The following is a 14,172-nucleotide window of genomic DNA, read 5'->3' as shown; positions in this document are numbered from 1 at the left end:
TTTCAGCACACTACGTATAGTCTACTTTGGGTATGTGAAGATTAATGCTGGGTGTAGGATGTGTTATTTCAGGAATTGCATTTATCCTAGCATGGTTGCTTTTTGCCCTCTATAGGCGTGCCCTCATTGCGCAGTTATGGCACAACTCAGACCGCTATGCTAGGGTAAGATCTTGTATAGGTATGTAGGCAATCTTTCCTGTCACTAGTACATGTATGGAGCCTGAGCACAAAACATAATTGTCCCAAAAAACATACTGATGTAGAAACTGGTTTTTGATATCACTGTGTGAGTTTGTGTGTGTACATTTAAGATTTTAAGACACACATGGAACTGAAGTAAAAGCACTGTAAAGGACATTACAATAATCACCTCTAGTTTTACACGCTGCTCCAGATTTTTGTAGGTTTTCTGCAGCAGTTCCTTGGTTCCTAACACACCATACCACATCATATTCCGCGTCCGACTACTAAAAAAGAGAAGAAAATTAAGCATTTTAGTACTAAAGCTGGAATAATATGCAAGGTAGTAACCTTTGCAAAAAACTAAGAAGACTAAGCTTACTTGAAGTACAGGGTGGGCCATTTATATGGATACACCTTAATAAAATGGGAATGGTTGGTGATATTAACTTCCTGTTTGTGGCACATTAGTATATATGAGGGGGGAAGTTTTTCAAGATGGGTGGTGACCATGGCGGCCATTTTGAAGTCGGCCATTTTGAATCCAACTTTTGTTTTTTCAATAGGAAGAGGGTCATGTGATACATCAAACATATTGGGAATTTCACAAGAAAAACAATGATGTGCTTGGTTTTAACATAACTTTATTCTTTAATGAGTTATTTACAAGTTTCTGACCACTTATAAAATGTGTTCAATGTGCTGCCCATTGTGTTGGATTGTCAATGCAACCCTCTTCTCCCACAATGCTAGCACAGGCTTCCAGTATCCGTAGTTTCTACAAAAATACGCAAGCCACCTACCATCCTACACCAAAGACCCCGGCGACTTCATCCAATCTACCATCAATCTACAATGGAAGGATCAATACTCATTTCTCACCATGGATATCTCATCACTATACACCATCATCGAATATGACTTTCTGCAGTCTCCCACTACCTCCAGACAGATGAACATATGCCATCATCACAACAAAACTTCCTCCTGGATGCCATCCGGTTCATACTAAAACACAACTATTTTCAATTTAACGGAAAATTTACCGCCAGCACTGTGGGACAGCAATGGGGACCCGTTTCGCACCAAGTTTCGCTAATTTATTCATGGGATTTTTTGAAAACTCACTGCTATACTGTCATCCACTTTTCCATCACTGCATAATCTACAAAAGATACATCGATGACATTTTCATCGTATGGGATGGGAACACTGATGACCTCAACCATTTTATCACCTCACTTAACGACAATACATGGAATGTCCACTTTACCCATACACATCAACAAAACCATGCAGAATATCTGGACGTAGTTGTTTTATACAACTCTGGCAAAATCATTACCAAAACATTTTTCAAGAGTGCAGACGGCAATAGTTACCTGGACTACAACAGCTGTCACTTCAAGAAATGGACCCACAACATCCTGTATGGTGAATTCAAACATATATGCAGGAATTGTACCAACAATAGCAACTTTCTTTCACAGAGCAAAATCCTTGACCAGAGGTTTAAAGCCAAAGGATACCCAAAATCCTTAATTTATGATAGCAAGAAAAAAGCTGGTCTTCTCGACCAAAAAACTTGTCTACTGCCCAAATCTTCTACTAATACTGAGACACAGAATGCCAATAAAACATATACCTGCAATTTCTCCACTACCTACTCTACAGACCACAAGAAAATTAGAAACATCCTCCAATTCCACTGGAACACCCTCCTCCTGGACCTTTTTCTCAAAGAATCATTACCCACACCACCAGAAATCACGTTTAGGAAAAACAAATCACTAAAAAATATTTTAGCCCCCAGCAAATTAAAGGACACCAAGACATCCAATTTCCTAAGTGAAGGCATTGTAGGATCTTTCAAATGTGGCACACAAAACTGTAAGTGCTGTCTTAACATCCAAAACCGATGCCAGGGATTCACTTCAAGAACCACAGGTGAATACCATAAGTTAAAAAGCCTGATGAACTGTAAAACCACACATGCCATAAGGCATGCAATACCTTACTTTAGAGTGTCCATAAGGCATGCAATACATCGCCAGAATGACACAAATGTTAAGCAGCAGACTCAATAAACACCGTTCGAATGTCAAAAACAGCTATCAACTCCACAGTGTTTTCACATGCCGCTCAGAAACACAATAGTGATTTTTCCAAGCTCTCCATAATCCCGATCGAACAAATACCCATCTCTTGCAATAGATGGATTTTCAAACTGAAAACACTCACCCTGCTGGGTTTGAATGAATATATAGAACACAGTACTTAAATACAACTTAATTTAGGTATTTCCAATTCAAAAACACTGAAAATCCCGAGTATATGAGAACATCAAAAGGCAAGAACCTCATTGGTCCAAACCGCATCGGTATATCCCCATTAATTAAGTTCCCAACTTCATATTCACCGGCACGGAACCCTTAACGATGACTGGTCCAAATTACATCAACCTGATACTTTCTAACTTTGCTGCCTTCCTCCATAGACTAACATTAACATGATAGGCGCTGCTCTGATTGGCCAATTCTATATCAGAATATCCACCACGGTCAGCTCCATAGACCACCACTGTACGGTAGGTGGTCTCCTGTTTGGTTAAAATACCATCAAGGACGGAAATCTGATTGGCCCCCTCCGTAGTATTTTGGAAGTAACCATACGCCTCCACATACACTTCTGGGGCTACTTTCCTATTGGCTAATTTAACATCACGTGTTTTTCCCACCAACTAGCGCCACAACACAAACTTTGAAACATTTTAGCAGTGACTCTCCATTGGTCGCACCCGCCCCACGTAACCCGATGATGTCACGCCACCACCTATATCTTATTGGTCGCCGCATGTTGTGAATGTAACCAGCGGGAAAGCCCACCATGTTTCAAAATTCATATGTACCCACTGGCTGCAGACACCTAAGAGAATAGTTTCTCACTCGATGTACACACCAACCACTGACATTTAAAACCCCGGTCTGTTGTGCATTTTTTTCATGTATTTTTGTGTACCTCTACCTTTGGTCTCACAATCCTTCACCAGTACTCGATCTACCTACAAGTACCGCCCATTTTGACCCAGTGACTGCCGCCAGCTGCATTTGGTGCCATCCACATCTGTATATATATATATATATATATATATATATATATGCATTGTTTTGTAGAACACTATGCAATTGATAAAGAGAGAACTTTCCCTCGAAACGTGTCTTGCTTGCTGTATCCACGTTTCATGTATGAATAAAATACATGTTACATCAGCTTCGACTCCGACTCCTTGCGTATCCACCAAGGCAGCACCACCGCAGGAATTTTTTAAAATTTTCCTCCAAACCTCTGACTGTAATTACACCCCCTCAGTGTGATTGAGAGCCCTCGTCAATGCTATGCTCCCTAAGCAGACAGAGGAGAGAGATGACGTGGGAAAATAAAATTTTTAGTTTACCCCTCTTACCTTTGGAATCTCTTCGGCTCTCTACACCTTTACAAAGGCAGTATCGCCACTAGCAGCCACTCTCGGACTACAGAGGCTATCCGTAATCCCCTATTTGGATGATTTGCTAATAAAGGTGGACTGCGCAGGAACTCTACTGGAACATTTACATCAAACATTGAGTTTCATCTATTGGCTGGGTAGGATTGTAAGTTTCATATCGATCCTCTTACTTAAATAGCGTTTTTTTGACTCCCAACTCTACCTCATATTTTCTTCTGCAGAACAGAAGAGTCGTGTTGCTGGCAGCCACCAGGTTCCTAGTAGTTCCTCAGTGCGCCTCTCTAATAATCCTGATGAAGGTCCTTGGCCTCATGTTAGCAACTGTGGAGGCTTGTGGAGGTTTTCAAGGAATAGTGGTTACTCCTTAAAGTGGTGGGATTGCAAATTGATTGTCCAGCCTTATTTGATTCCGCTAACGATGAATGCATCCCTCTTAGGATGGGGAACTCATTTGAATCAGATAACAATGTAAGGAAGATGGAGTACGCAGGAGAGACTAATGTCCTCCAAAAAAAGAGAGTTAAGAGCCATCCATTGGGCTCATACCATTCTGATCAGATTGGACAACATGATCGCAGTCTGTTACATAAACAAACAGAGAGACACAAGAGCTCAAACTCTTCACAAGGAAGTGAAATTGATTTTGGATTGGGCCAAAAAGAACCTGACCCATCTATTCACAATCCACATTCATGGATTTCTGAAAATGATGGTCCCTTCATAAGGAAGTATTTCTCCAGATCACTTCTCAGAAGTGGGGAATGCCATGGGTGGAGAATATGGCAACCAGGTTCAATTCCAAAGTGGAAAGATTCTGCTTTGTCTGTGGATGCTCTGTCTATTTCTTGTAGTTTCAGGCTGGCCTACATATTCCCTGCAGTTTCTATGATACCAAGGGGATTAATAGAAACTCAGGCAAGACCAGGCTATGGTAAGAGCCGTCATATCGTTCTGGCCAAGGAACTCATGGTTCTCGCAGCGCATCATGATGAGTCAATAGAAATATTGGAGGCTTCCTCCACTTCAGAACCTAGTGGTTTAAGAAACAAAGCTCTGCTCAGACATGGGGAAATTTAACTTGACAGCCTGGCATTTGATCAGACCCTATTAGCTTCCAGAGGGCAGCCTTAAGTGGCAGTTTTGAAGACTTTATCCCATTCAAGAGCTGACTCTACTAAAAAGGCCTTTGTCTGTAATAATCTTTTTTTTTCCCAGCATGATCTCAAAAGAAGACTGTGGACCCTCTGTGAAGTTCTATTTTTTTATTTATTGCAAGATGGGCTTGACAAAGGCTGAAGCTCTGATACTTTTAGATTCCAGACTGCAGTCATGTCTGCCTTCTAGGTAGACTTATTTCCTCTAGTGAAGAGGTTCTTAAAGTCCCCTGACAGAATAAGGCCTTCAGTCATCACACCAGTCCCTAAGGTGGATATGTCTGCAATGCTTTCCCCCTTCAAACCATTGGAAGAAGTCAATTTCAAATTCTTGACCCCCTAGATAACCTTCCTCCTCACCATAACATCAGCAAAGAGGATGGGGGGGACTTTTTCAACGTATTCGTTTTTCCCCCTGACAAAGTACTGCTATAGTATGTACCTTAGTTCTCTCCTAAAGTACCATGCTTTAGAAACATTACATATGCCATTTTGTTTCCTGCCTTCTACCTGGAACCCTCAAATGTAGAGGAACAATCTCTATATTCATTGGACCGTATACAATGTTTTAAAATCTATCTTGCTAGATCCTTACAGTTTAGAATGGAAGAACACCTTGTAAGGGTGCATTTACTAGCAGCGAGTTTCCCGCTGCGAGTTACGCTACCATTGATTTTAATGGGTCAACAGACAGTCTGCAATAGTGTCAGATTTGCGGACTGTCCGTGGACCCATTCAAATGAATGGTAGCGTAACTCGCAGTGGGTTTCCCGCAGCGGGAAACCCCTTGCTAGTTACTAGTGTGTGAAGGCACCCTAATACTGTTTTCTGGGAAAAATAAAGGTCTAAATCTTCACAACCAACTCTGGAACATTGGATTACATATTAACATAGTAACAGTTAGAGCCGCCTTTTTTTTGTCAGAGCTCACTGGAGTAACTCCATATCCACTTCCTGTGTTGAGAGGTGCCAAATTCCAATGGCTCAAATTGGTGGGGCAGCTTCCCAGAGCTCCCACTTCACATTTGTACAAAATTATAAAAAATATGCAAAAATGCAGCAAAAAATGAGTGGCATTTTTTAAGTTCACAGCTGAAACTGCATGTGTAAAAAAAAAAAAATACAACATTAAATTATTTACTGTGTGAACATAGCCTTACACCTCATGTGAGGTTATGTGAACATAATCAGAAAGAAGAAAACATAGCACAGTTAAAAAAAATCACTTTTGTTCCTTCTTCTTATAAAATCATGATACAAAAACAATGTGTGGTACAACAAACATAGGCCCATGGGGATTTGCTCTATGACTAAGGCCTGGTAGGTAGTGATGTCGCGAACATAAAATTTTTGGTCCGCAAAAGTTCGCGAACCGCCATTGACTTCAATGGGCAGGCGAATTTTAAAACCTACAGGAACTCTTTCTGGCCACAATAGTGATTTAAAAGTTGTTTCAAAGGGACTAACACCTGGACTGTGGCGTGCCGGAGTGGGATCCATGGCAAAACTCCCATGGAAAATTACATAGTTGATGCAGAGTCTGGTTTTAATCCATAAAGGGCATAAATCACCTATTATTCCTAAATGGTTTGGAATAACGTGCTTTAGCCCCCTTTAGGCAGCACATAGAGCGCCCCTTTAGGCGTCACATAGTTAGATTCCCCTCTTTAGACAGTATATAGATACCCCCATATTAGGCAGCACATAGTTAGAGCCTCCCTTTAGGCAGCCCATAGATTCCCCCATGTTAGCAGCACATAGTTAGAGCTCCCCTTTAGGCAGCACATAAGATTCCCCTATATTAGGCAGCACATAGTTAGAGCCCCTTGAGGCAGCACATAGTGGGATTTGATCACAAGGCCCCAGCGCTGCAAGGCAGCAGTGCTAACCTCTGAGCCACCATGCTACCCTTAGCATACATCTAATATCCACGGTTGCAAAAATGGACAGAGATGTCAGCAGAGAGTACCTGAAAAATTAGGCATGTACACATGCCTGAAAAGTTTGGTATTGTTGCAGCCGCTTCTGTAGCAGCGGTCATAAAAATTGCAGCACCAGAAAAAGTGCAGTAGCAGAGGCCAGAAAAATTAGGCATGTACACCTGGCTGGAAAATTTGGTATTGTCGCAGCTGTAGCAGCTGCCATAAAAATTGCAGCACCATAACAAGTGCAGCAGCAGAGGCCAGAAAAATTAGGTATGTACACATGGATGAAAAATTGGGTATTGTTGCAGCCGCAGCTGTAGCAGCAGCCAGAAAAATTGCAGCACCATAAAAAGTGCAGCAGCAGAGGCCAGAAAAATGAGGCATGTACACCTGGCAGGAAAATTTGGTATTGTTGCAGCTGTAGCAGCGGCCATAAAAATTGCAGCACCATAACAAGTGCAGCAGCAGAGGCAAGAAAAATTAGGCATGTACACATGGATGAAAAATTGGGTATTGTCGCAGCCGCAGCTGTAGCAGCGGCTATAAAAATTGCAGCACCATAACAAGTGCAGCAGCAGAGGCCAGAAAAATTAGGCATGTACACATGGATGAAAAATTGGGTATTGTCACAGCTGTAGCAGCGGCCATAAAAATTGCAGCACCATAACAAGTGCAGCAGCAGAGGCCAGAAAAATTAGGCATGTACACCTGGCTGGAAAATTTGGTATTGTCGCAGCTGCTGCTACAAAAATTTCTGTTTGTTTTGCCAGGCAGAAAGTGCCCTAAAACATTGCGGCTTGAACCCTAGTTGGTGGCGGATAAGTGATGCAAGTCATCCAGCATTCAGAGTTCAAATACAGCAGCGTAAGGACCATTTTTAGGCCAAGGCAGCTCATCTGATCAGGCCTTGTTCAGTCAAATGTATCGCCCAGTGTCAGTCCCTTCGGGATCCATCCCTCATTCATCTTAAGAAAGGTGAGGTAATCCAGACTTTTTTGACCAAGGCAACTCCTCTTCTCAGTGACAATACCTCCTGCTGCACTGAAGGTCCTTTCTGACAGGACACTTGAAGCGGGACAGGCCAGAAGTTCGAGCGCAAATTGGGATAGCTCAGGCCACAGGTCAAGCTGGTACACCCAGTAGTCAAGGGGTTCATCGCTCCTCAGAGTGTCGATATCTGTGGTTAAGGCCAGGTAGTCTACTACCTGTCGGTCAAGTCGTTCTCTGATGGTGGACCCCGAAGGGCTGTGGCGATGCGTAAGACGTAAAAAGCTACGCATGTCCTCCATCAACAGTATGTCTGTACAGCTTCCTGTCCTTGCCGGCATGTTCGTGGGAGGAGGAGGACGATTACTTTCACCTCTTCCCCTGTTAGATCCCTGTTGTGCTGTGACATGTCCCTTATACGCTGTGTACAGCATACTTCTTAATTTATTTTGGACCTGCTGAATCCTTTCTGCCTTGCTGTAATGCGGTAACATGTCAGGCACTTTATGTTTATACCGGGGGTCTAGTAGCGTGGACACCCAGTACAGGTCGTTCTTCTTCATCCTTTTTATACGAGGGTCCTTCAACAGGCACGACAGCATCAAAGACCCCATTTGCACAAGGACGGATGCTGAGCTACTCATGTCCCGTTCCTCGTCCTCTGTGATGTCAGGGAAGGTATAATCTTCTTCCCCCCAGCAAGGTACAACACTACGGGAACCAGGTAGGTGACAAGGAGCACCCTGGGATGCCTGCTGTGGTTGGTCTTCCTCCTCCTCTTCAAAGCCACATTCCTCCTCTGACGCTTCTTCCTCACAATCCTCTTCCAGCGTTGCTTCAGGTCCAGCAAGCGATGCTGATAAGGCTGTTTCTGGTGGTGATGGTGTCCACAACTCTTCCTCTTCACGCTCATCTACTACCTGATCCAGCACTCTTCGCAGGGCACGCTCCAGGAAGAAAACAAACGGTATGATGTCGCTGATGGTGCCTTCGGTGCGACTGACCAGGTTTGTCACCTCCTCAAAAGGACGCATGAGCCTACAGGCATTGCGCATGAGCTTCCAGTAATGTGGCAAAAAAATTCCCAGCTCCGCAGATGATGTCCTAGCACCCCATTCATACAAATATTCGTTGACTGCTTTTTTGTTGGAGCAGGCGGTCGAACATTAGGAGTGTTGAATTCCAACGTGTCGGGCTGTCGCAAATCAAGCGCCTCACTGGCATGTTGTTTCGCCGCTGGATATCTGACAAGTGCGCCATGGCCGTGTAGGAACGCCTGAAATGGCCACACACCTTCCTGGACTGCTTCAGGACATCCTGTAATCCTGGGTACTTGAGCACAAAGCGTTGTTGTTACGCCGAGCGCTCCGGGTCCCCGCTCCTCCCCGGAGCGCTCGCTACACTCTCCTCACTGCAGCGCTCCGGTCAGATCCACTGACCCGGGGCGCTGCGATACCGCCTCCAGCCGGGATGCGATTCGCGATGCGGGTAGCGCCCGCTCGCGATGCGCACCCCGGCTCCCGTACCTTACTCGCTCTCCGTCAGTTCTGTCCCGGCGCGCGCGGCCCCGCTCCCTAGGGCGCGCGCGCGCCGGGTCTTTGCGATTTAAAGGGCCACTGCGCCGCTGATTGGCGCAGTGGTTCCTATTAGTGTTATCACCTGTGCACTTCCCTATATCACCTCACTTCCCCTGCACTTCCTTGCCGGATCTTGTTGCCATCGTGCCAGTGAAAGCGTTTCCTTGTGTGTTCCTAGCCTGTGTTCCAGACCTCCTGCCGTTGCCCCTGACTACGATCCTTGCTGCCTGCCCCGACCTTCTGCTACGTCCGACCTTGCTTCTGTCTACTCCCTTGTACCGCGCCTATCTTCAGCAGCCAGAGAGGTTGAGCCGTTGCTAGTGGATGCGACCTGGTCACTACCGCCGCAGCAAGACCATCCCGCTTTGCGGCGGGCTCTGGTGAAAACCAGTAGTGACTTAGAACCGATCCACTAGCACGGTCCACGCCAATCCCTCTCTGGCACAGAGGATCCACTACCTGCCAGCCGGCATCGTGACAGTAGATCCGGCCATGGATCCCGCTGAAGTTCCTCTGCCAGTTGTCGCTGACCTCACCACGGTGGTCGCCCAGCAGTCACAACAGATAGCGCAACAAGGCCAACAGCTGTCTCAACTGACCGTTATGCTACAGCAGTTACTACCACAGCTTCAGCAATCATCTCCTCCGCCAGCTCCTGCACCTCCTCCGCAGCGAGTGGCCGCTTCTGGACTACGACTATCCTTGCCGGATAAATTTGATGGGGACTCTAAGTTTTGCCGTGGCTTTCTTTCCCAATGTTCATTGCACTTGGAGATTATGTCGGACCAGTTTCCCACTGAAAGGTCTAAGGTGGCTTTCGTAGTCAGCCTTCTGTCTGGAAAAGCCCTGTCTTGGGCCACACCGCTCTGGGACCGCAATGACCCCGTCACTGCCTCTGTACACTTCTTCTTCTCGGAAATTCGAAGTGTCTTTGAGGAACCTGCCCGAGCCTCTTCTGCTGAGACTGCCCTGTTGAACCTGGTCCAGGGTAATTCTTCCGTTGGCGAGTATGCCGTACAATTCCGTACTCTTGCTTCAGAATTATCCTGGAATAATGAGGCACTCTGCGCGACCTTTAAAAAAGGCCTATCCAGCAACATTAAAGATGTTCTGGCCGCACGAGAAATCCCTGCTAATCTACATGAACTCATTCACCTAGCCACTCGCATTGACATGCGTTTTTCCGAAAGGCGTCAGGAGCTCCGCCAGGATATGGACTCTGTTCGCACGAGGCGTTTCTTCTCCCCGGCTCCTCTCTCCTCTGGTCCCCTGCAATCTGTTCCTGTGCCTCCCGCCGTGGAGGCTATGCAGGTCGACCGGTCTCGCCTGACACCTCAAGAGAGGACACGACGCCGCATGGAGAACCTCTGCCTGTACTGTGCTAGTACCGAACACTTCCTGAAGGATTGTCCTATCCGTCCTCCCCGCCTGGAAAGACGTACGCTGACTCCGCACAAAGGTGAGACAGTCCTTGATGTCTACTCTGCTTCTCCACGTCTTACTGTGCCTGTGCGGATGTCTGCCTCTGCCTTCTCCTTCTCTGCTGTGGCCTTCTTGGACTCCGGATCTGCAGGAAATTTTATTTTGGCCTCTCTCGTCAACAGGTTCAACATCCCGGTGACCAGTCTCGCCAGACCCCTCTACATCAATTGTGTAAACAATGAAAGATTGGACTGTACCATACGTTTCCGCACGGAGCCCCTTCTAATGTGCATCGGATCTCATCACGAGAGGATTGAACTTTTGGTCCTCCCCAATTGCACTTCTGAAATTCTCCTTGGACTTCCCTGGCTTCAACTTCATTCCCCAACCCTGGATTGGTCCACTGGGGAGATCAAGAGTTGGGGGCCCTCTTGTTCCAAGGACTGCCTAAAACCGGTTCCCAGTAACCCTTGCCGTGACTCTGTGGTTCCTCCTGTAACCGGTCTCCCTAAGGCCTATATGGACTTTGCGGATGTTTTTTGCAAAAAACAAGCTGAGACTCTACCTCCTCACAGGCCTTATGATTGTCCTATCGACCTCCTCCCGGGCACTACTCCACCCCGGGGCAGAATCTATCCTCTGTCCGTCCCAGAGACTCTTGCCATGTCTGAATACATCCAGGAAAATTTAAAAAAGGGCTTTATCCGTAAATCCTCCTCTCCTGCCGGAGCCGGATTTTTCTTTGTGTCCAAAAAAGATGGCTCTCTACGTCCTTGCATTGACTACCGCGGTCTTAATAAAATCACGGTTAAGAACTGCTACCCCCTACCCCTCATCTCTGAACTCTTTGATCGCCTCCAAGGTGCCCACATCTTTACCAAACTGGACTTAAGAGGTGCTTATAATCTCATCCGCATCAGAGAGGGGGATGAATGGAAAACGGCATTTAACACCAGAGATGGACACTTTGAGTATCTGGTCATGCCCTTTGGCCTGTGCAACGCCCCTGCCGTCTTCCAAGACTTTGTTAATGAAATTTTTCGTGATCTCCTATACTACTGTGTTGTTGTATATCTGGAAGATATCCTGATTTTTTTGCCAATCTAGAAGAACACCGCCAGCATGTCCGTATGGTTCTTCAGAGACTTCGTGACAATCAACTCTATGCCAAAATAGAGAAATGTCTGTTTGAATGCCAATCTCTTCCTTTCCTAGGATACTTGGTCTCTGGCCAGGGACTACAAATGGATCCAGACAAACTCTCTGCCGTCTTAGATTGGCCACGCCCCTCCGGACTCCGTGCCATCCAACATTTTTTGGGGTTCGCCAATTATTACAGGCAATTTATTCCACATTTTTCTACCGTTGTGGCTCCTATCGTGGCTTTAACCAAAAAAAATGCCGATCCCAAGTCTTGGTCTCCTCAAGCGGAAGACGCCTTTAAACGGCTCAAGTCTGCCTTTTCTTCGGCTCCCGTGCTCTCCAGACCTGACCCATCTAAACCCTTCCTATTGGAGGTTGATGCCTCCTCAGTGGGAGCTGGAGCTGTCCTTCTACAAAAAAATTCTTCCGGGCATGCTGTTACTTGTGGTTTTTTTTCTAGGACCTTCTCTCCGGCGGAGAGGAACTACTCCATCGGGGATCGAGAGCTTCTAGCCATTAAATTAGCACTTGAGGAATGGAGGCATCTGCTGGAGGGATCAAGATTTCCAGTTATTATTTACACCGATCACAAGAACCTCTCCTACCTCCAGTCTGCCCAACGGCTGAATCCTCGCCAGGCCAGGTGGTCTCTGTTCTTTGCCCGATTTAATTTTGAAATTCACTTTCGGCCTGCCGATAAGAACATTAGGGCCGATGCTCTCTCTCGTTCCTCAGATGCTTCTGAAGTTGAACTCTCTCCTCAACACATCATTCCTCCTGACTGCCTGATTTCCACTTCTCCAGCCTCCATCAGGCAAACTCCTCCAGGAAAGACCTTTGTTTCTCCACGCCAACGCCTCGGAATCCTCAAATGGGGTCACTCCTCCCATCTCGCAGGTCATGCGGGCATCAAGAAATCTGTGCAACTCATCTCTCGCTTCTATTGGTGGCCGACTCTAGAGACAGATGTGGTGGACTTTGTGCGAGCCTGCACTATCTGTGCCCGGGATAAGACTCCTCGCCAGAAGCCCGCTGGTTTTCTTCATCCTCTGCCTGTCCCCGAACAGCCTTGGTCTCTGATTGGTATGGATTTTATTACTGACTTACCCCCATCCCGTGGCAACACTGTTATTTGGGTGGTCGTTGATCGATTCTCCAAAATGGCACATTTCATCCCTCTTCCTGGTCTTCCTTCAGCGCCTCAGTTGGCTAAACAATTTTTTGTACATATTTTTCGTCTTCACGGGTTGCCTACGCAGATCGTCTCGGATAGAGGCGTCCAATCCGTGTCTAAATTCTGGAGGGCTCTCTGTAAACAACTCAAGATTAAATTAAATTTCTCTTCTGCATATCATCCTCAATCCAATGGACAAGTAGAAAGAATTAACCAGGTCTTGGGTGATTATTTACGACATTTTGTTTCCTCCCGCCAGGATGACTGGGCAGATCTTCTACCTTGGGCCGAATTCTCGTATAATTTCAGAGTCTCTGAATCTTCCTCCAAATCCCCATTTTTCGTGGTGTACGGCCGTCACCCTCTTCCCCCCCTCCCTACCCCCTTGCCCTCTGGTCTGCCCGCTGTGGATGAAATTTCTCGTGACCTTTCCATCATATGGAGAGAGACCCAAAATTCTCTCTTACAGGCTTCATCACGCATGAAGAAGTTCGCGGATAAGAAAAGAAGAGCTCCTCCCATTTTTTCCCCTGGAGACAAGGTATGGCTCTCCGCTAAATATGTCCGCTTCCGTGTCCCTAGCTATAAGTTGGGACCACGCTATCTTGGTCCTTTCAAAATTTTGTGCCAGATTAATCCTGTCTCTTACAAACTTCTTCTTCCTCCTTCTCTTCGTATTCCTAATGCCTTTCACGTTTCTCTTCTTAAACCACTTATCATTAACCGTTTCTCTCCCAAATCTGTTCCTCCCACTCCTGTTTCCGGCTCCTCGGACATCTTCTCCGTCAAAGAGATTTTGGCATCCAAAAAGGTCAGAGGGAAAACCTTTTTTTTAGTGGATTGGGAGGGTTGTGGTCCAGAAGAGAGATCCTGGGAACCTGAGGACAATATCCTAGACAAAAGTCTGCTCCTCAGGTTCTCAGGCTCTAAGAAGAGGGGGAGACCCAAGGGGGGGGTACTGTTACGCCGAGCGCTCCGGGTCCCCGCTCCTCCCCGGAGCGCTCGCTACACTCTCCTCACTGCAGCGCTCCGGTCAGATCCACTGACCCGGGGCGCTGCGATACCGCCTCCAGCCGGGATGCGATTCGCGATGCGGGTAGCGC

At 46.4% G+C, this 14,172-nt stretch overlaps 1 protein-coding gene across 10 annotated transcripts in view; it reads right to left on the bottom strand.

Annotated features, from left to right (window-relative positions):
- The window catches only part of LOC130290823 (diacylglycerol kinase eta-like), a 1,161,394-nt gene that overhangs the window by 266,089 nt on the left and 881,133 nt on the right, over window positions 1-14,172 (bottom strand). For all 10 annotated transcript variants that reach the window (XR_008847710.1, XM_056538928.1, XM_056538925.1 and 7 more), the window contains one exon: window positions 373-469. Coding sequence is in view for 9 of the 10 variants with exons in the window: in XM_056538928.1 (XP_056394903.1) it covers window positions 373-469 (97 nt within the window). In the remaining variant the exon portion in view is untranslated. The remainder of the gene's footprint in view (window positions 1-372; window positions 470-14,172) is intronic.

The sequence above is a fragment of the Hyla sarda genome, chromosome 9, assembly GCF_029499605.1.
Source record: "Hyla sarda isolate aHylSar1 chromosome 9, aHylSar1.hap1, whole genome shotgun sequence".
In the NCBI taxonomy this organism is placed as follows: domain Eukaryota; kingdom Metazoa; phylum Chordata; class Amphibia; order Anura; family Hylidae; genus Hyla; species Hyla sarda.
The sequence above is the reverse complement of the archived record's forward strand: the minus strand, read 5'-3'. Positions and strand labels throughout refer to the sequence as shown.